A 21599-nucleotide genomic window follows, 5' to 3' on the forward strand; every position below is an offset into this window, starting at 1 on the left:
TATCCACACCGGCACGTTAAAATTGGTCCATAATCGCGCGACCAGCTTCATTTTCTCCGGATAATGTTATTACACTCGCGTTTCAGCACTAAAATCTCAGCTCCATCTCGCTGCAGTGGTCTGTCGGAGCAAAATCGCCCGTGTTTTCTTAAAACAATGATTTTATCACACCTTCCACCACGAAACTTCCCTATCAGAGACACGCTAATCGGATTTCATATAATAGTCACCAAACTTCCGTCTAACCCGTGGAAGCTCGCACTGAAATATGTGTTTTTTTTTCTCTCAAAACAACCAGAGACTGGAATGGCCTTCCATCCGAAGTGGTGACCATCATCAATCCCGCTCACTTTAAATCTGCTATTGAAGACCATCTGTATGCATGCTAATACTCTTCTCCTATGCCAACCTCTAATCTAATGGCCCTTCCGGACGTTTGAAGAAAAGGAAACAAGTAAAAACAAATTAGAGACAATAATTTATGGCTGAAAGATAGTTGGCTAGAAAGTAAAAGAAAACACAGCCATATGTCGCCAAGTGGTATCCGAACCGGCGAATGTACTCTACGAACTCAGCTATAGCGGCGGCGGCTCGATATTTTACTTTTGGTGGTATTAATTTGTGTGTCACATAGCCTTGAGAGTGTTGGCAAAACGCCACCCTTGTCCATCGCGGTATGCATAGAACGTACTGTACCACCACAACTATCACGAAGACCGCGATCGGACGCGGTGGCGGCCGCTACGCGAGAACCTTCTTATTCTTCCTATGGCATCAAGACGGGCCGAATGCAGGCCCTCTTTGCGATGTTGAGCAGAAAAAGCCAGGATATTGAGGAGCTCATTACGACAAAATATATTCAAGAAGCAAACAGTCCCCGCAAGCACGGAAATCTTGTGGAAATGTTTTTTTTTATACTTGTGGTGTTGATGAAGTGGACAGTTATAAGTCTATTCATTTTATGACTGCAAGATACTTGATTATAAAGTAGCAGAAGAAACGACCACATGAAGCAAGTGAGATGCGATCAAAGACTCCATGATCCAAGCTCACTACTCGCGGTGGTACAGGACGTCCTCTGGCGGCCGCTGCTCGCAAGGGTGGCGCTGGCGAACACTCTGTAGGCTGTATAGCAACATAAATACTACCGAAAGTGGTTTGTACAGCAGCGGCCATAGCTCAGTTGGCAGACAACAGTACGCAATGTACGGAGATACGTCGGCGGTATGTGGCTTTTTTTCCGTCGAGTTTCTGACCGATGATCTTAAAGGAAGGAAATGATTACACTTTTAAATTTTCGCTTCATTAACACCCCAGATTAGATCGCAAAAAGAGAGACACATTCCCATTATCTCTGGATAATGTTGGTGGTCTTTGTACGTCACACAAAATAGATTAGACGAGAGAAAAGAGGAGAGGCGCTGTCTCGCTTATCAACGCATCATTTGCGTGCAGCACATGAGAGTCCCCTAGTGGCTCCCCTCGTCATTAAAGGATTAGGCAAGGGACAGTGCATAAAGGTCTCCAGAGGCCAGGCCGGCCTAGAAACTTGACAGCAAAGCCGTGACGCCCGCTGACATGTTCTACCAGCGGCTGTGGCGACGTATTCCTAACCCCTGGAAAGATGCAGCTAGATTAGGTATACTCAGCAAACTTCCTCACTTCCTCACAACCTGACTGAGGTGTCCATCAAGAAGTGAGGCAATTAGCGTGCCGTTCATTTCCGGATGAACAAATGTTTCTTTTCCTGCAGGTCATCTTGGATGCGGCAGTCCAAGCATTTGGCCGGCCACATCGCGCCGTTCAGAGCCACTATATGCGGTGTGTATAGTCCTTTCAGACTATTCTCCGCAAACGTTCTGTACGATTTTCTCGCAACATAAATCATTCATCGTCAACATCGCGGAACAGGAGCCCTGCCGTCAAACACATGCAGGGCAGCAATACTGAAAGCAAAAAATTCGGAGCAAGCTTAACCTTGACGTTAAGAATAGACGCGATAGCAGCTTCCCTTCTTTTGTCTTTTTTGTATTCCTTTTCTTTCTCCTTTCTAACCGATTAGCAATCCAAAATCACATTACCAATCATGCTCATCTATTACCACCACAGTTACCGATAACATTACCAATCAGCAATCACTATCTGCGCCACCGCGTGCTTATGCACATACAAGCCATTTTTTAACTACAATGACGCACCACATTGCCTCTTTTCAATCCGCGCAATTTTTGCCTCGATGGTGCTCGGCTGCTCACCCGAAAGACGCAGGTTCGATCCCGGCTGCTGCGGTCGAATTTTCGATGAAGGCGAAATTCTAGAGGCCCGTGTACTGTGCGATGTCCGTGCACGTTACAGAAGCCCAGGTGGCCGAAATTTTCCGAGCTCTTCACCATGGCGTCCCTCATAGCCTGAGTCACTTTGGGACGTTAAACCACCATAAACTAAAATACTAATTTCTGACGCCTCATTATCATATTATTTTTTAATCATTATAACATCGGTATGCATCCGAAACACACGTCATTAAGTCATACACACCACAGCGCGTTCAATCAATGCCCTTCTAAGAAGCTCTAAGTATCCTGGTGACCTCCCTGTGCACTGTTATTTTGTTGAGAATGCATGTAAGCTGCGTGACGCCCTCAAGAACCAAGGTTTGTGTGATGAAGTACTTGAAGTGATGAAAGTTCTCGTTAAAATTAAAGTTCAAAAATTTTGATGCCATACCAACCGACATGGTTGCTATGTTCTTGTACTTACCGATACAGGCAATAAAAAACAAAGAAAAGATTCCTCGTGACCTATGCGTTTCGTGCCCTCCTGGGATACTTTTTTTCCATATTATGATTTAAGCGATCATCATCATCATCATCATCATCATCAGCCCTACTACACCCACTGCAGGGCAAAGGCCTCTCCCATGTCTCTCCAATTAACCCTATCCTTTGCCAGCTGCATCCACCCTTTGCCTGCAAACTTCTTAATCTCATCCGCCCATCTAACCTTCTGCCGCCCCCTGCTACGCTTACTTTCTCTTGGAACCCACTCCGTTACCCTTAAAGACCAGCGGTTATCTTGCCTTCGCATTACATGCCCTGCCCAAGCCCATTTCTTTCTCTTGATTTCGACTAGGATGTCATTAACCCGTGTTTGTTCCCTCACCCACTCTGCCCGCTTCCGATCTCTTAACGTTACACCTATCATTTTTCTTTCCATGGCTCGCTGCGTTGTCCTTAACTTAAGCTGAACTCTTTTCGTTAGCCTCCACGTTTCTGCCCCGTAGGTGAGTACCGGTAAGATTATGCTGTTGTACACTTTCCTCTTGAGGGAAATTGGTAAACTGCCACTCATGATCTGCGAGAATTTGCCATATGCGCTCCACCCCATTCTTATCCTTCTAGTTATCTCCCTCTCATGATCCGGATCAGCTGTCACTACCTGCCCTAAGTAGACGTATTCCGGCACCATTTCTAGGCTCTCGCTGCCAATTGTGAACTGTTGTTCCCTTGCTAGGCTGTTGAACATTACCTTGGTTTTCTGCATGTTAATTTTTAGACCCATCGATCTGCTCTGCCTGTCTAACTCGTTGATCATGATTTGCAGTTCACCTCCTGAGTGACTCAGCAAGGCAATGTCATCAGCAAATCTCAGATTATTTAGGTATTCTCCATTTATTCTTATTCCCAACTCTTCCCAATTCAGGCCTCGAAATACCTCCTGCAAACATGCGGTGAACAGCATTGGCGAGATCGTGTCTCCTTGCCTGACGCCCTTCCTTATTGGAATTTTATTGCTGACTTTATGGAGGACTATAGTAGCTGTGCAGTTGCTATATATATCTTCCAGTATTTTGACATAAGGCTCTTCTACCCCCTGATTACGCAATGCCTGTACGACTGCTGAGGTTTCCACTGAGTCGAATGCTTTCTCGTAATCAATGAAAGCTATATATAGAGGTTGGTTATATTCTGCGCATTTCTCTATCACCTGATTGATAGTGTGAATATGATCTATTGTAGAATATCCTTTACGAAAGCCTGCCTGATCATTTGGTTGATTAAAGTCTAACGTTGCCCTACTCCCGTCTCGACAAGGACCCAACCTCGAAAGTTCGACGCAACTTGCAGAAACTTCTTTCAGACATCTTTCGTTTCGTTCCCCCGACCTACAAGCCACTCTACTTCACTCTGCTGTGCACCAACTGCTCAGCCCCTGCTCTCTACGGTCTACCGAAGGTGCACAAACCTAGTATGCCCATGCGCCCCATCGTAGACTACAGTCGGTCCTCTCTTCACAGTCTATCCAGCTACCTCCATCGTATCCTCTCCCCTCATGTCGGCCTTGGCTCAACGCACGTTCGCAACTCGACTGATTTCATCAAGAAGGTAAACGACATAGCACCGGACGATGACGAGCTCATGGTCTCGTTTGACGTCAAGTCGCTTTTCACATGCGTTCCTGTCGACCTGGCCGTACAAGTCTGCTCTGCTGCTCTCGAAGCTGACAAGTCTCTACCTAAACGAACCCCCATTGAAGTTCTGGATCTCCGTAGACTCCTGCAGTTCTGCCTGGATAATACTTATTTCGCCTTCCAAGGACGCTTTTACCGTCAACTTCAGGGCACACCAATGGGTGCCTCTATATCAGTGACCGTCGCTAACCTCTGTATAGAATCCGTCGAGCGCCGTGCCCTTGAAACGTTTGCATCACCTCCTAGAATTTTCCTGAGATATGTGGACGACTGCTTTTGCCTGATTCGTAATTCTGACTTAGCCGCCTTCTCGCACCATTTGAATTCTATAGAACGAGCAATAGACTTCAATACCGAAGAAGAAGCGAATGGTGCGTTGCCCTTTCTGGATGTATTGATAAGGCGGGACAGCACTAAGGTCAGTTTCAGCGTTTATAGAAAACCGACCCACACCGGAAGATACCTTATCTTTAATTCGGTTCACCCTGCTACACAGAAGAAATCAGTCGCTATGTCCTTGTTCAAACGATCGCAACGCATCTGCAGCTCCCTTGAAGACCAGACCATTGATTTTCAAACTGTACAAGAACTTTCAAGCAACAACTACCCGATCTCATTTGTGCAATCTGTGGAAAAAGAGTTATGTCGCCCAGCAAGCGATACTCCTCTGTCACCCTTGAAACGTGCTGCCGTGCCCTATGCTCCCGGGCTAAGCGAGGCTTTAGCACGCATCATGCGCACCTTTGGTGTTCATATCGCCCACGTTCCGACAAGAAAACTGCGCCATGCGTTGGTAAATGTCAAAGACCCCCTTCCCAAAGAAAAATATCCAGGCGTAGTGTACAAGGTTCCTTGTTCCGACTGTGCCTACGCATACATTGGCGAAACCGGAAATTTCGAGAGGCGGCTAAAAGAACATAGTAACGATGTACGCAACAAAAAAGTGGATTCAAATGCTATCGCCGAGCACGCAGTATCTACAGGCCATGACATCGACTGGGGTCGGGCACACGTGCTTTCAACGGAAAAGAAGCTATTTCCTCGCCTGCACTTGGAATCATTAATCATCCAAACTACTAGTCACACCCTCAACCACAACGATGGAAATCTTAACCGAATCTACGCACGCTCCCTGCGCCCTCTTTTCAAGCATATGTAATGCCACTGAGCTGCTTGCTTCATTTCAATGTGAACAAGGCTCCCGTACGGGAGCCGAAACGTCTGTTTTTGTTTTTGTTTTCTTTGGTCGGCGCTCCTTCTTCTTCGTCAACATGTTTGTCCCCGACCAGACGAGTTTTCGTCGAACTCTCGACTTCATCAATCTTCGCCGGGCGTACGGCCAACCCATCGTCACAAGCATCCGCCAGTACGTGTCCCTGATCACCCGCATCTCTTTGTTCAAAGGCCATATTCAGTTCAACCTGACATGCATGTCCTTTTCTGTTATTCCACGGTCCCTCCGTTTGATCCGTCCAGTCTGCACACGCTTTGGTCTGAGCGTTGTCGCCAAAGCCGAACGATCACTCCTTCAGGCCAGGATACTGGAATGCAAAGATAAGCTAAGAGTTCTAGAAAACGAGGCATTCTTCACTGGACGTCGCTTGGAATCACTCTACCCTGAAGAATTTGCCAGCATTCAACTGCACGCCAACCACAAGGCAGCTGTACAGTCCCGGTGTGCTGAACTTGCACACAAAAACAAATTGCATCACCTTCTTCCGCAACGCCCAAAAACTGAAAAAGCTACGCCCACAACCGTCGTCAAAAAAATTCTCCTCGCACAAACCTAGCAGCGCTGAAATTTCTGTTTTAAACCTTGGCCTCAATTTCAACACTGGACCAACTCTTGACCCCAAAAAACTTGTGTGTGCTGTGGAAAACGCGGTGAATCAGGTGGAAGCGTCGCGCCGCGATGAGGCAAGGACTCGCGCAGTCAGCGTCCTCTCCAAGTATCGCCCAGGACAACACCTGTCCCCGCTTACCACAGAACAGCAAAAAGCCGTGAAGAGCCTGCGAGACAGCAAAGATCTCGTTATATTCCCGCTGATAAAGGAAACAGCACAGTTCTCTTGAACCGAACTGACTACATAAGGCGAATGGAAAGCCTCCTGGAAGATGAAAGCACCTACTCCCGTCTTGACAAGGACCCAACCTCGAAAGTTCAGCGCGACTTGCAGAAACTTATTTCAGACGTCTTTCGTTTCGTTCCCCCGACCTACAAGCCACTCTACTTCACTCTGCTGTGCGCCAACGGCTCAGCCCCTGCTCTCTACGGTCTACAGAAGGTGCACAAACCTAGTATGCCCATGCGCCCCATCGTAGACTACAGTCGGTCCCCTCTTCACAGTCTATCCAGCTACCTCCATCGTATCCTCTCCCCTCATGTCGGCCTTGGCTCAACGCACGTTCGCAACTCGACTGATTTCATCAAGAAGGTAAGCGTCATAGCACCGGGCGATGACGAGCTCATGGTCTCGTTTGACGTCAAGTCGCTTTTCACATGCGTTCCTGTCGACCTGGCCGTACAAGTCTGCTCTGCTGCTCTCGAAGCTGACAAGTCTCTACCTAAACGAACCCCCATTGAAGTTCTGGATCTCCGTAGACTCCTGCAGTTCTGCCTGGATAATACTTATTTCGTCTTCCAAGGACGATTTTACCGTCAACTTCAGGGCACACCAATGGGTACCTCTATATCAGTGACCGTCGCTAACCTCTGTATAGAATCCGTCGAGAGCCGTGCCCTTGAAACGTTTGCATCACCTCCTAGAATTTTCCTGAGATATGTTGACGACTGCTTTTGCCTGATTGGTAATTCTAACTTAGCCGCCTTCTCGCACCATTTGAATTCTATAGAACGAGCAATGGACTTCACTACCGAAGAAGAAGCGAATGGTGCGTTGCCATTTCTGGATGTATTGATAAGGCGGGACAGCAATAAGCTCAGTTTCAGCGTTTATAGAAAACCGACCCACACCGGAAGATACCTTAACTTTAATTCGGTTCACCCTGCTACACAGAAGAAATCAGTCGCTATATCCTTGTTCAAACGATCGCAACGCATCTGCAGCTCCCTTGAAGACCAGACCATTGTTTGTCAAACTGTACGACAAGAACTTTCAAGCAACAACTACCCGACCTCATTTGTGCAATCTGTGGAAAAACAGTTATGTCGCCCAGCAAGCGATACTCCTCTGTCACCCTTGAAACGTACTGCCGTGCCCTATGCTCCCGGACAAAGCGAGGCTTTAGCACGCATCATGCGCACCTTTGGTGTTCATATCGCCCACGTTCCGACAAGAAAACTGCGCCATGCGTTGGTAAATGTCAAAGACCCCCTTCCCAAAGAAAAATATCCAGGCGTAGTGTACAAGGTTCCTTGTTCCGACTGTGACTACGCATACATTGGCGAAACCAGAAATTTCGAGAGAAGGCTAAAAGGACATAGTAACGATGTACGCAACAAAAAAGTAGATTCAAATGCTATCGCCGAGCACGCAGTATCTACAGGCCATGACATCGACTGGGGTCGGGCACACGTGCTTTCAACGGAAAAGAAGCTATACCCTCGCCTGCACTTGGAATCATTAATCATTCAAACTACTAGTCACGCCCTCAACCGCAACGATGGAAATCTTAACCCAATCTACGCACGCTCCCTGCGCCCTCTTTTCAAGCATATGTAATGCCACTGAGCTGCTTGCTTCATATCACTGTGAACAAGGCTCCCGTACGGGAGCCGAATAATAATAATAATAATTGGTTTTGGGGGGAAAGGAAATGGCGCAGTATCTGTCTCATATATCTTTGGACACCTGAACCGCGCCGTAAGGGAAGGGATGGAGGAGGGAGTGAAAGATGAAAGGAAGAGTAAGTGCCGTAGTGGAGGGCTCCGGAATAATTTCGACCACCTGGGGATCTTTAACGTGCACTGACATCGCACAGCACACGGGCGCCTTAGCGTTTTTCCTCCATAAAAACGCAGCCGCCGCGGTCGGGTTCGAACCCGGGAACTCCGGATCAGTAGTCGAGCGCCTTAACCACTGAGCCACCGCGGCGGGGCGGAGCCGAAACGTCTGTTTTTGTTTTTTTGTTTTCTTTGGTCGGCGCTCCTTCTTCTTCTTCAACGGGGTCTTTCAAGTTGGCAAGCCAACACAGCGCATGGTGATCGCTGACCACCGCCACCAAATGTCACGTAGTGGTGACGGCAGTCGAAGGAGCGATGAAGACGGACAAAAGGTCTTCTAAAAAAAAACAGTTTATTGGGCTGAATCACTCGGCGACGGCTAAGCCACAAGCGTGCTCGGCTGTCGTCGAACGGAATGACCGCCGCTGTCGGCCGTGCTCAATTTAAAGCTGATAGCAAACTTTCGAGATAAGGCGTACAAAGTTACTAGAACATTCCGGAACAACTTAGAATCAGCTCTGCCTGGCTGCGATCAATCGAGGTAAATATAGTCGCGTCTTGCGTCGCAAACAAAGCGATAAAGTGGCGTGGCGGAAGATTTGAATAAGGAACAATCATTGCAAAGATTCGCGGCAATGTGCACAGCTGCCACTACGGGGATCGCGCCTGTGAAAAATGTCATCCTCCAGGTTCGTTTAACTTCTCGTCGCGCGAGTAGGCTGCGGAGTCATATCTGCATTTCTAGTTCATGCTCATTACGATATCTGAATGATATGACCTTTACTACCACTACGACTTCCCAGGCCGTAACTGTCGATCTGTTTCATGTTTCCATACTGCCAACTATGAACTTCCAGGCGCGACAGCTGAATCGATGTGAGCACGGTGGCACGGGAGCAGGCCGCCGCGAGACGTGTGATATCACGCACGCCTCCCGTTTGGGCGGGCGGCAAATGGCACGCGGAAACAAAACCTACAAAATAACGCCATATGCGCAAAAATGCATGAAGTAAAGACTGAAACTTGGATAATCGCACCTTCTGAATCGAATTTCGGCGATTTTACCGAAAGTCGCAATTTAATGCAGTATCCCTTCAACAGAGCTCTAGCGCTGTATATCCTGGTTCAGCTGAAGGGAGCAATAGTCAACGCCGTGCCTTGAGCAGAACGAGCTCCATACGCTATCACATAATACAATAACAGAAGCGCAATGTGTACGTATATCTCGCGCTATCACATTGCCTAGTGTGCACCGTTTCACCTCTCTTCAGCGTGAAGATATTCTTGATCAGTAGAAGAGCCCATAAATTGCACGGCAACCATTAATAACCAGGCGAAGAAAGCTAGATGACCGCTCACTCTGCTCGTATGGATGCTTTTTGCTACCACAAAAACTGAATAGATAAAGTTGGAATGTATAGAGTAGGCGTTTAAGAAATTTGGAAACGAGCATCCGCGTTTTCATCGTAATGACTTCGCATAGTTACCGCATCAAACTGTTATTTACTGAGCAAAGTTTTCCTGAAATATAATGCGTAACAAGAGTTGATTTTCATCAATTTTAAAAGAATAATAATAATAATTGGTTTTTGGTGGAAAGGAAATGGCGCAGTATCTGTCTCATATATCGTTGGACACCTGAACCGCGCCGTAAGGGAAGGGATAAAGGAGGGAGTGAAAGAAGAGAGGAACAAATAGGTCCGTAGTGAAGGGCTCCAGAATAATTTCGACCACCTGGGGATCTTTAACGTGCACTGACATCGCACAGCACACGGGCGCCTTAGCGTTTCAAGTTTAAAAGAAAATTTTGCTTTCGGTGGCGCGCGCATAACGTTGCCTTTCATCCGCGACTCAGCCACTGTTTTCGTAATGTTTGTAAAAAGCTGATAGACATAAAACAACGAATTATTGTAATAGATACCATGAGGTAAAAAAATGAATGTGGATTAGCTAGGCTAATCCGGGATATACAAAGCGAAAGCTCTCGGCGTTCATTGTGTTCAGTGGCGTTGGCAACGTTCCAGATGCCGACGATTTTGAGGAAAGGAAGGGCGCTATGTTCGTAGCGGCTTCGCCGCGGCGGAGGATATAAGCCGCGGGTCGCTCTCCTTTGGAGAAGGCGCAATGGAAGAAAAAGACGCGGCTGGTGTATCGCAAGCGGCATCTTCAGAGCCTACGGCGAGCTGCTTCTGCCGACCCCGAAGTCATTGCCTGGAGTGAGGCTGCCCGTCTACGTAAGAATGAAGCGCCGAGAGCTAAGCGCGTGTCGGAGACTCCAGAGGCACTTGAACATCTCGCCAAGCGTTTTCACCTTCCACGAGCCGTGTCTTCTTCCATTGCGCCTGTTCCCAAAGCGAGCGGTCGCTCTGCTGCGCAGCCGCTAAGAGCATAGCGCATGCGCAGTGAAGCGCATATAGCCAAGTGCTGACGTTACTCGCGGCGCTGCTCGGAGACCGGCGAGGCGACGGCCCACGGCGAACACCTGCGACTCAGCGCAACTGGTTGCCATCGTTACAGCGCATGCGCAAAAGTGACTAGCGCGGACCGCCTGAAATGCGCGGCTGACAAGCATAATGCACCTTTCGCTGCGAATTGCTATAACGGCCTAGGGGTAGGTAGCGTGTCTCAAACGCCACACAACGGTCATGGGGTCCATTCCTGACTAATTTCCCAATTTTCTTTTTAGCGTGATTAATCCGTTCACACTATTATATGTCGCAACGATCATTGCAGTAATGCTGAAACCTCACTGTCACTATGTAACTATAGTTTTAATCCTGTTCAACCCACAGCTCAGAGTGTGACGTTACAACCTTTTGGACCAATCCGGAATTAGTGTTGCAACGCCCACGGCTATCCCGCTGAAAGTCAGTTCTAACGCTACCTTGTTGAACACTGGTTTTGAGGGAAAAAATGACCCAGTAACTGTATCATATATCTCGGTGGACACCCGAACTGCGCCTTAAGGGAAGGGATAGAGGAAGCAGTGAGAGAAGAAAGGCAGCAAGAGGTGCGGTAGTGGAGGCCTCTGGAAAATTTTTGACCACCTGAAGATCTTTAACGTGCACTGCCATCGCACAGCACATGAGGTCCTTTTGCGTTTCGCCTCCATAAAAAGGCAGCCGCCGCGGTCGGGTTCGAACCCGGGTACTCCGGCTCAGTAGACGAGCGCCTTAAATACTGAGCCACCGAGGAGGGTTGTATTCACGTTTCCACTTAGTGCTGCATTTCAGGTAAGGCATGCAGCGCGCTCACCAACGATCACGTCCCCCTCCCCCCCTCTCCCGTGCTTACTCCGTTTCATACACAGGTGCAATGCTGTCAAAGCTAGCGCTCTTTTCGCGGTGCTTCATCCGCTATCAAAAAGGTTTGCGTTCCCTGTGATGAGCGAAAAAGAATTATTTTCTTGCAGGCTTATTACACGACATGTCAACTTGAATAAATGCGCCCTTCTCGCGGACGACACACGCTCTCTTTCCATTGTCCTATACTACTCAGCCACATAGTTCTAACCCCGGCCTCGGTGGCCGCGTTTCGGTGCTTTCCAAACGCTAAGGCGCCCGTGTGCTGTTCGATGCCAGCCTCCGTTAGAATCCCAAGGTGGTCAAAATTATTCCGGAAACCTCCACTACGGCACCTCTTTCTTCGTGTCTTCTTTCACTCCCTCCTTTATCCCTTCCCTTACGGCGCGGTTCAAGTGTCCAACGATATATGAGACAGATACACCGCCATTTCCTTTCCTCAAAAAACCAATTATTATTAGTAGTAAAACACGCGAGAATATGGCTTCATTTTTTAATACGGACTGCTTCCACGCCTTTACAGCGTTGTACCTGATTCATGAAATGGAGCATAATATACCCATGTCCGAGTCGGACAAGAGGCACCTTTAACACACCGTGTACAGTGTTTCCGTTGCAGTTGCCGGAGTACCGACAGCCCGCGCGCAGGCAGTGTCCATGCGCAGATTGCCTTCAGGGCGCCAGATGGCGCTACGTACCCGTAAGTTGAGCGACGCCTGCTGCGCCGGCCCCAGTCAGCGCGTGCGCACTGGCGGTGGGCGGGCTCCCGGTACTTCGGTAACGGCAACACGGTACACAGTATGATTAAAGTGTCTAATGGGGGAAGAGAGCGAATCTTACTCTCTGTGAGTGTCGGTTTCACCAACACGACCGCGGCTCCCAGGCAGCAAAGAGCATAGGTGGCGACCAGTGATTCTGCAGAATTGGAGACATTCACGCACACACGGCATCCGGATGAGACCCCCAAACGCTGGAACCCACTGGCGTAGCGCTCCATCAGGGCCAGCACTTCTTCGAAGCTCAACCACGTCCCGCGCCGTTCCTGTCCAGAAGCGTAGGAAGTGGAATTTTTAAAACGTGTTACTGGACTAACTGTTACTTATCTCTAGTTAAATCATTTTGGCTAGTACAAGAAGAGAGGAGCACAGGAAAAGGTACTATTACAAAAAAGGCGAAGTTATTTCCTTGGACTTAAAGCCATTACGTCGACTGGAGACAAAATTCTGCTCTATAAAACCAGCCGCTTTGTGGAGCTCTTTTTACCTTTCCAGTCTTGTATTGCCGAGAGTGGGTGATGTGTTTTAGCTGTTCAGCTAACGTTTAACCACGTAGATTTATGCCCTTTTGGAATCACATCTGCTCCATGCGTTTCTTCCTTATGTAGTATTGTTCTGCACAAACACCTTACCAAAAAGAATCTTTTCCGAAGCTCATTTTTACCACCAGAATTTTTTAGATCGTCACAATAACCTTGGTAGAAAGGGGGCAGAATAATTCTTGCTACTATAGATATGTTTGGGGATTTCCTACTCGATCAATGATCCTGCAATACATTGTGTCCGTGATTTTGATCACTAATTTTCAGTGACAACGTTTCATTTTTATCGCGAGTCATGTTGACAATCCGCCCTCAATGATATCATGGCACCGGCGTAGCCGCTGTCAAAGAGCGAAAATAAAAAAATTAAACAGAGTTGGAGCACAATAGAATGTTATTGATACGACGGTTTCCTTCAGCATGGAGCGTGTGGAAGATTGTTCTGCACAAACCACCACACACCAACAACCCTAAGCACGGGTTCACAAGAAATAGTTAATACTAAGCTTCGTGACCAAGCCCCTGCAGGTGACCCTTTATCTGCGCTGATCGCACAAATTAATAATAGCCCTGTAATTTTAGTCTGGTGTTATCTGTTTAATGACTGCAATTTGTAAACTTCCATGCCCATGGACCAATCAAACCATGTCCAGAACGCACGGTGGTCTTTCTGCTTTTTAAAGAAAAAACACAACATTACAGCCGCTATTCCACTGCAAATAACTTTTCCTTATCGATCACAAATATAGTGGCGTAAGAATATCGGACTTCTCTGGTTATTGCACAAACGAATCTACACTTATTCTGCTACAGTAGTGCCAGTGCAGGAACAGTCCACTCTTCCCGTTATTGCATAACAACGAAAGTTTAAGCCTCTGCAAAACACATCCGTTTGACTCTTCTGCATTGCTGCCCCTCATAGAGTGCTAGAAAATATTCTTACGGGGCACAGTACTAATATCGTGGCCTACAAAAATAACTTTTGCACCTTCTTGCACTCGACATGCCTCACGTATAAAACGTTCACCATGTGCAAGTTCATTCAATGTACCGCCGCTAACTTTTGTATATTATTTTAATCATTTGCATGTCAGCATGTGGTTTGTTCTATGTTTACTACTTGTTCGCAGTTCCAATTATATGTTACCGTTTACTTTTCTATACTTTGACCTTGTGCCATTCCTAGATTCCAAATTACTGTAGCCCTCCTGAGAGGCTACGCCTCATTATGGTCTCGTAAGTTTTTAGTTGCTTTAACTGTGTTACCCTTCGCCTCCGGACTACGCGGACAATTCTTGCAGTTCCCCGCCCGCCCGTCCCCGGCCAGCGTGCACAAAAGTGCGGAGGTCCGTGTCGGCTTAACAGCATCGTACAACGGCCGAAGACTACTAGCATCGTTGACCGCGGTCAACCGCCAGGGCGCCAAGAAAGCACGCGTGGAGTGTAGAGATTGCTGTACTCGATAGGCGGCTCCTCTCGATCCGGCGTGTACCCTTTCGTTTCCCTTTTAAAATCTTCTTGCAGATCAGACGTTACACCATCTACTTACCGCTCTCTTCCGAGATACCCTGCTGCTTGTGCTCTTCAACTTAAAATGGTTCCCCTCATAAGCAACACGGTTCCTAATTATCCACGTTGATTCCTTTCTTTCATCTCCCTTTTCCTCCACAGACTCTCGACAGAGGAGGGCTCCGTGCTCCTATGTTGGGCCTGGGTGCCTCTCGTCGTGGTAGGTATACTGTGGTTTGACAGTGTGTCTGTGACCTGGACTGATAAAAGCTTGAGGACCTAAGAATAGTTTTGCGATGGGCTCTTTAATTTGGAGGCACTGATGCCGGCACCGCAGCGCCGCGGGGTTCGTTCGCTGCCTTGCACGTCGCCATTAGACACTTCTGCAATTAAGCAGCAAATTACTCGCCCTGTAAGTTACTGTAAATGGCACCTCATCCTTCGAGAAGTGGAACGCAGAGGCTGTGGCTACATTGTGTTTAAACTTCATTGGGGAGCGAAATCTAGGGCGGGCTTGGGAACATGACCATCTTAACTTCTTTATTTCAGGAACCATTAAAATTGGGAAAGGAAGCATTCGAAATCAATCTAGGTAGGGGCTCCATGCTTAGCACTTAACATTCACAGCATCTAGGCATTAACTTATGTGTTTAGTAGACAGTTTTTTCTCTGTGTGAGATCGTTTTCCTTTAAGTTACAGTTTGTATTTTCTGTGTGACTTTACTTGCGCAACTTATACAGTTTGCATTTTTATATTTCTCAAAATATATTTATTCGTTTCACCATATGTATCGTCGATCGCCTTCTCCTTCATCATCGCCGACTCACTATGTTTGGAGAGGTCTGGACCCCTCTGAAGTAATAGAACAAATAAATCTTTAAATTTGCTCCTCCTCGAGATATAATTTCCGACTTTTGAAACCTCTAAGCGACATGAATAAATATATTAATGAATAAATAAATGTACTTTTTCGGATGACATTGAAAAGGAAGTAAACATGCAAGCAATAGAGTGAAATCTTCAATGAAATGTGACATACTGTGATGCTGTGCACTGTCAAAAATTGCGCGTTATCTACATAGCAGCCAAACTATAACCACTGCGGGGCGGAGGCCTCTCCAATATCCTTAATAAGCCGTTCCTGTCCAAGATACTGCCAAATTATTCCCGCAAACTTTATAATCTGATCCACCCACCAAACTTTCCGCCGCCCCTGCTGCGGTTGTCTTCTTTCGAAATTAACGCGTTGCCTTTAACAAACATCGGTTATCTTGCCTTCAAGTTACATGCTTTGCTCATACCCATTCTTCTAGATATGAAATAAGATATCATTCAACCCGTTTCTTCAGTAAACCCTTCTGCCCTCGTCCTGTCTGTTAAGTTACACCTGTCAGGCCCCTTCGTTATCCTGCACTCCTTTATTTCTCTGTTATTTAACTCCCAGCTTCCTCCATTCCCTAACGGTGTGTTTGAGATGTCCTCCAAGAAGTGAGACAGTTACTGTGCTATTTTCTTTCCTCAAAAAAACACTTATTTTGTTAGGTGGCTGCTGCCAAACAGGACTGATGTATAATTCCTTCTTGAGGCATACTAACTGGGTGGTATTCATGACTAGACTGCGTGCCAAAGGTCCTGCGCCCCATTCTTATTCCACCTAAAAGAGGTCAGCCAGGCAAATCATATCTGCCAGTCACTCGATTTTGAAACTTCGAGCGTTAGCGTCCACCCGCTGCCAAAGGCCTAGGCGCTCCCCCTGTCGGCGCCGGGGAGTAGTCGAGAGAAAGAGCGCCGGCATAAGAGAAGGGTAGGAGATTTCGTTACATTTAGTTCATGGAGGGTGTACACTACTGCGCTTCGGGAGTGAAAAAGAAAGGGAGAAAGAGGTGCCGTAGTGGATGGCTCCGGAATAATTTCGACCACCTAGGGATCTTAAACGTGCAATGGCATCACACACCATCGACACGCGGCCGCCGCGGTCGTGTTCGAGACCGGGTACACCGGCTGAGTAGCCACGCGCCCTAACCACAAAGCCACCGCGGCGGGTTTTGGCCGTTTTTGACGCGTACAAAACATCGCGTACATGCGTTTCGCGCGCAGTGACGTTCATGAAGCGCGTTGCTCCGTGGCCCATAGGCCACCTGGCATACTCTGTCAAGCCTGCGCTGGGGAGCTCACCGCTCCTCGCTGTTGCTGCCGAGGCGGGGCAGAGAAGATCATGTGGTAGTGTGCCAACAGCAAATTGTTCTGAATGATGTTGTGCCAGCTCTAATACACGTGCTACCCGAAATGCCTCAAGGCTCTGGATGGTTGCGCCACCTTTATTCCTTGCTTATGTCTATTAGTTATCACATGGCCTTCAGTCGGCCATAATTAGACAAGATGAAGACATTGCTCTTTATCGCTCGGTGATGATGTGTCTATTTCCAGTGCGAATTCGAAGACGCGTCTATCAAGTGTTGCAGATGGCGAATGACTTTGAATACCAGGCAATATATGTACATTTTACGCGAAAGCAACAAAAGTCTTCAGTCATTACAAAGTTTTGTACTTCTATGTAATATTGTTCTAGAAACAAATGGCCACTTTACTGGAATGTTTGACTGGTTTGATAATATTCACCTAATTATTGCAGAGGCTTTGCTTCTTCTGTTTTATCGACGAAGATTTGCGCATGCTCCGTCTCCCTAGCATGAAACTTATATTTGACGAGCATTTGGTTAATTTTAGCATATTTGTGTGCAACCTAGTATCCTTAAACGAAAACCTGATAGATAAAATAGAACGCGTCCAGAAACAAGGACACGGTTTATAACAGGATCCACCGCGGTGGCTCAGTCGTTAGGGCGCTCGGCTACTGATCCGGAGTTCTCGGGTTCGAACCCGACCGCGGCGGCTGCGTTTTTATGGAGGCAAAACATTAAGGCGCCCGTGTTCTGTGCGATGTCAGTGTACGGTAAAGATCCCCAGGTGGTCGGAATTATTCTGGAGCCCTCGACTACAGCACCTCTTTCTTCCTTTCTTCTTTAACTCCGTCCTTTATTCCTTCCCTTACAGAGCGGTTCACGTGTCCGCCGATACATGAGAGAGATACTGCGCCTTTTACTTTCCCCCCAAACCAATTATTATAACAGGACATAATATTGCGGTCAGAAGCTCCGAAAAACGGGAATAGCTGTTTCACAACATATTTTCTTCAGGAAGAAAGACACTGACAAAAATTTCAGTGTCCATCAATCGCTTTGATGCGAAAGCAAAGCGAGAAAATTTGTTTCAGCCGCCAACCTCTTCCTGTTCAGAATGTATTCAAGTTTTGAGAGCATAGTCTTTCACTTTCAAATCTATTGAACTCCGCTCCTTTTCCCGTTCCGGCTATTCAACTATGGCAGATGTGTCGCATTGATAGATTGCGGCAAATCCTCATACCAATACCGGCGCAGTGGCGCAGCGCTTATGTCAGGTAGCTGTTTCAAGCTCAGTCACTAGTGTGGCTTGAGAGGCTCCTGCAGGTTACTCTTCCCGAGCAATGCGAGAAGGTATACCTCTCGCAAGCCTAATTTGGGCGCGGATGGTTCTTCGGTAGGCTGTATATTTCTCACGTAGGACTTCTTTTATCTGAGTCATTTTCTTGTCAGCTATTTTCATTTTTGTTGGTAACTGTCCGTCCGGCGCCTCTCTTCTCTACAGTAGAAGTACAGAGGAAGAGAGAGGCAGCGGAAGAGGGAAACGGCCTTGATAGCTGGCAGGTGGGGAGAGGCAAATCCTCCTAAAGACCGATTTGCAGGTTAAGGCTTCGCTCAGACACCGCCGGACACTTTTCGCCTTGATGGCCCTCCTAATGCTATTGCATTAAAAATTTCTGCAGTGCATACAGACGGATAAAACAGGTATTAAAAAACACTGGGCCTCTTTCACTGTCGCCAGTGCCCTCTTGGTTCTGGCCTTGTGATTGCTGCGCGCGCAAAATGCGCCCGGCTTTCATCCAGAGCAATCTTTGTGGTTGCGAACGGTACCTGTGGATAAAAACGCGCTGGGCGAGCGATGAAAGCGTTAAGTTCTACAGAATGCTATCTGTTTCTGTCTTCCTGAATAATGCCAGCTCAGGTTGATAAATTTTACGGCACAATTATCTCGCGAAACTGAAGTTGCCACGATTTATGCTGAGTGATAAACCAGGTGCCGCTGAGGGTGTAATGATACCATTTTTGAGCATATGTGAGATGTTAAGCCGTTATATCGGCACTACGCGAAAGACGGCAAAGGGCCACTGCGATGATTATTGTTATTGCAAAATGCTTCACAGGAAAAAGAAGTTCTGAGAAATCCGCTGTCTTAGTGTCCAATGCATTCATGCGTTCATTGCCCACGCTTAACGCAGCGCGATGAAAGCGGATGCTCGCTCTATCAGCTTTTTTCGTTAACACGATAGCGTTAATGCACTACATCTGCAGAAGATCCATTAACGTCGTCATCGTCGGTGTGTTGGGCAAAAAATCCCCAGAGAAGCAACCTAGGCGGGCCATCTAGGTCTGGTGAGGGTGCGGCGTCGCCACAACCGGCCCGCTGGATTATTGTGAAGAAGTTGAGTCACCTAAATTAATGATTGGTCGCGAGAGGTTGCTCGGGCAGAGTAACCTGGCTCACACAAGCCCTGCCAATGGAGCACCGGCCATTGCAGGGCAGTGGCGCATCGCTTAACTGCTAAACCACTCCGCCAGGAGTGACGCCTCGTGCTCCATTTGAGATGTCACATATTAGTGGCGACGAAAACAAAACCACCAAAGTCCGTCATGCAGTTGGCTGCATATGACAATTTCGCAGAATGGTCATTTGCATTACGCACGCGGACTGAAATTCAATATTTAGCATGACCTTCCTTTTCAAAATGGAAGACAGAAGTAAATTTGGTGAAGTTGAGAGTTTAGTAAATAAAGCACTGAGGTTCGCCTGAAGACTAAGCGCGTAATGATCCTGTACTAAAAGAAAGAGTTCATGCCGTAAAGGCAGTCGCATTAACTGATATTTTGGATAAGTAAAAGAAGAAAACTAGAATGAAAAAAATCGACTACACCTTCATCCACTCACACGGCGAATATTGGCCTGAGCTGCTGATGACTGAATGATTGTTCACCTGACTACTCTTTCGGTGAAGGAGTTGTTCTGCCGATTTCTACACCCAAAAATCTGAATTCATGTTCTGGCTGAAATTTTCACTGCTGTATACCAAGGGTATGCTCAAGCCATCATGGTTATCGTGTTTATTATCACGATCACGTGAAAATACCCATTGATGGTATCCAATTCTTAACAAAATTCCTTGTCTGTTCAATATCACAAGCCAATCCGCATGAATAATCTTTGACATAAAATTCTTATAGCCCGGTTTATAAGGCATACCACTGGAGCTTCAAATAGTATTGGAACTTCCTCTTGAATAACCATTGAGTAAATTGTCCCTGGCTTCTTTGCCAGTTCCACTGTGGGCCAAAGAGGTGACGTCTTTATGGCTAATTAATATATGTAGTGCGCGTCATATACCGCTCTGCTCCTACATTTAGCGCATTTTCTACAACATGCTAGTTTGATGCGTATTTAATAAAAAGCTTTCTAGTTTTTTCTATCATTATTACCCAGCGTTCTTTCTCTCTTTGGCTAACGGAATAGCGTTTTCTGTGGTACAATACTTACTAGTGCCGGCTGATCGCCCAACTGTAGGAAGCGCTTCTGGATGTGCTGGTAGAAGGACTCGTCCGGCAGCAGCTCGACAGGTGGGTAAGGCGAGTACACTACGTTGTCCTTGATGGGAGCATTGAGACCATCGGGTCGGGTTTTCTGGGCCGGGGTCAAGCAGATGGCGCCCTGTGATTGAAGCGGTGAAGCTCTTTAAGCCCAACACTTCGTTTTCTCTCTCGATGTGGATCATTATGTTTTGGACGAGGCCGTTACTAACTTCTGGCCTCGAATTGTTAGTCCTCGGTGCTTTGCGGTGGAGCATCGAGCAGACCGAGCACGTTAGTTGGCCTTTCTCTACGATTATTGCTGTTGCCTGCTGCAACATGTTTTCTTTAAACCTTCTCCTGCTTTTGCTAGATGCCTTCCTTTCAGCTCTGCGTTGTAGCTGTAAGTACAGCGGTTGCTCCCTTTGCTGAATAAATGGTTGTGTGCTTCGAGACTTTGATTTCAACCGTTTGTCCCAAATAAAGACACTTTAACTTCCGCCCTCTTCAACGTTGGCGAAGAGAACACGATAAGTCTACCGCACTCTTTCCATCTTACGACCCTTGACAGTTCCCGTTATTAACCCCGTATAGGCTAATATGTATCGTCTGAAAGCCCCCTTATCATCGAAGGGGGCGATTTTCAGCGCAACATCAAACATATTTCCAGCAAGTCCCTTATAACAAGCAGCTAAATAGAGGAAGCTTCGTTAAGACAAAAAAGTAGATTATGCGAATCTAGGCCGGTCATTATTTTACAGAGCATTTTGTCGTTGTGCTGACAAAATACGACGACAACGTATAGAAACGAAAAAAAAACTAGCACTCTGATGACGCCCCACGAAACCCCAACAGAAGATGCCGATAAAACCACGCATTGGCTGTCATTTCGACATCCTTTTCTCTTCCTTACCTTGGTGGAATCGGCGCGTTCCGCAGAAGTGCAAGTTCCTTACAAACAAGGGGGCTAGGTCGGGCTGGTTGGTTCATGTTGAACGGAACGACGAAACGGCGCTGACACACGGCATAAAATAAAATAAAAGACAGATAAATGCGCTGAATAGCAAACGTATGGTTTATTGCGCAAATAGGCGGCAATATAAAGCAGCAGGGCAATCCAAAGCACAAAAGGGAAAGAAACGTCCCACAATCAAGATCGTGACATAGGTCCGGGAGCTATCAAAACTTTCACTGATTATGAAATGCGAGCTCCGGTGGGAGTAGAGCCGGCGACGGTTGGCTGACATTCGTGTCACCTGATTCATGCATGTTAAATTCCTCTGATATTAGGCTTCAGGCCTCATCTTTCTATTTGGCGATGATGACGGTCTCGTTCAAAAACGCCTCATCCTTTGCAATCGGTGGGATCAGTATGGCCAC

At 47.1% G+C, this 21599-nt stretch overlaps 1 protein-coding gene across 1 annotated transcript in view; it reads right to left on the reverse strand.

Moving 5' to 3' along the window:
• The window catches only part of LOC144098086 (uncharacterized), a 168995-nt gene that overhangs the window by 66917 nt on the left and 80479 nt on the right, over positions 1-21599 (reverse strand). Inside the window, exons 2-3 of the mRNA XM_077630638.1 lie at positions 20191-20361; positions 12518-12719 (exon numbers count right to left, since the gene is read on the reverse strand). Coding sequence (XP_077486764.1) covers positions 12518-12719; positions 20191-20361 — 373 coding nt within the window. The remainder of the gene's footprint in view (positions 1-12517; positions 12720-20190; positions 20362-21599) is intronic.

This window comes from Amblyomma americanum, chromosome 7, assembly GCF_052857255.1.
Source record: "Amblyomma americanum isolate KBUSLIRL-KWMA chromosome 7, ASM5285725v1, whole genome shotgun sequence".
NCBI classification, from domain to species: domain Eukaryota; kingdom Metazoa; phylum Arthropoda; class Arachnida; order Ixodida; family Ixodidae; genus Amblyomma; species Amblyomma americanum.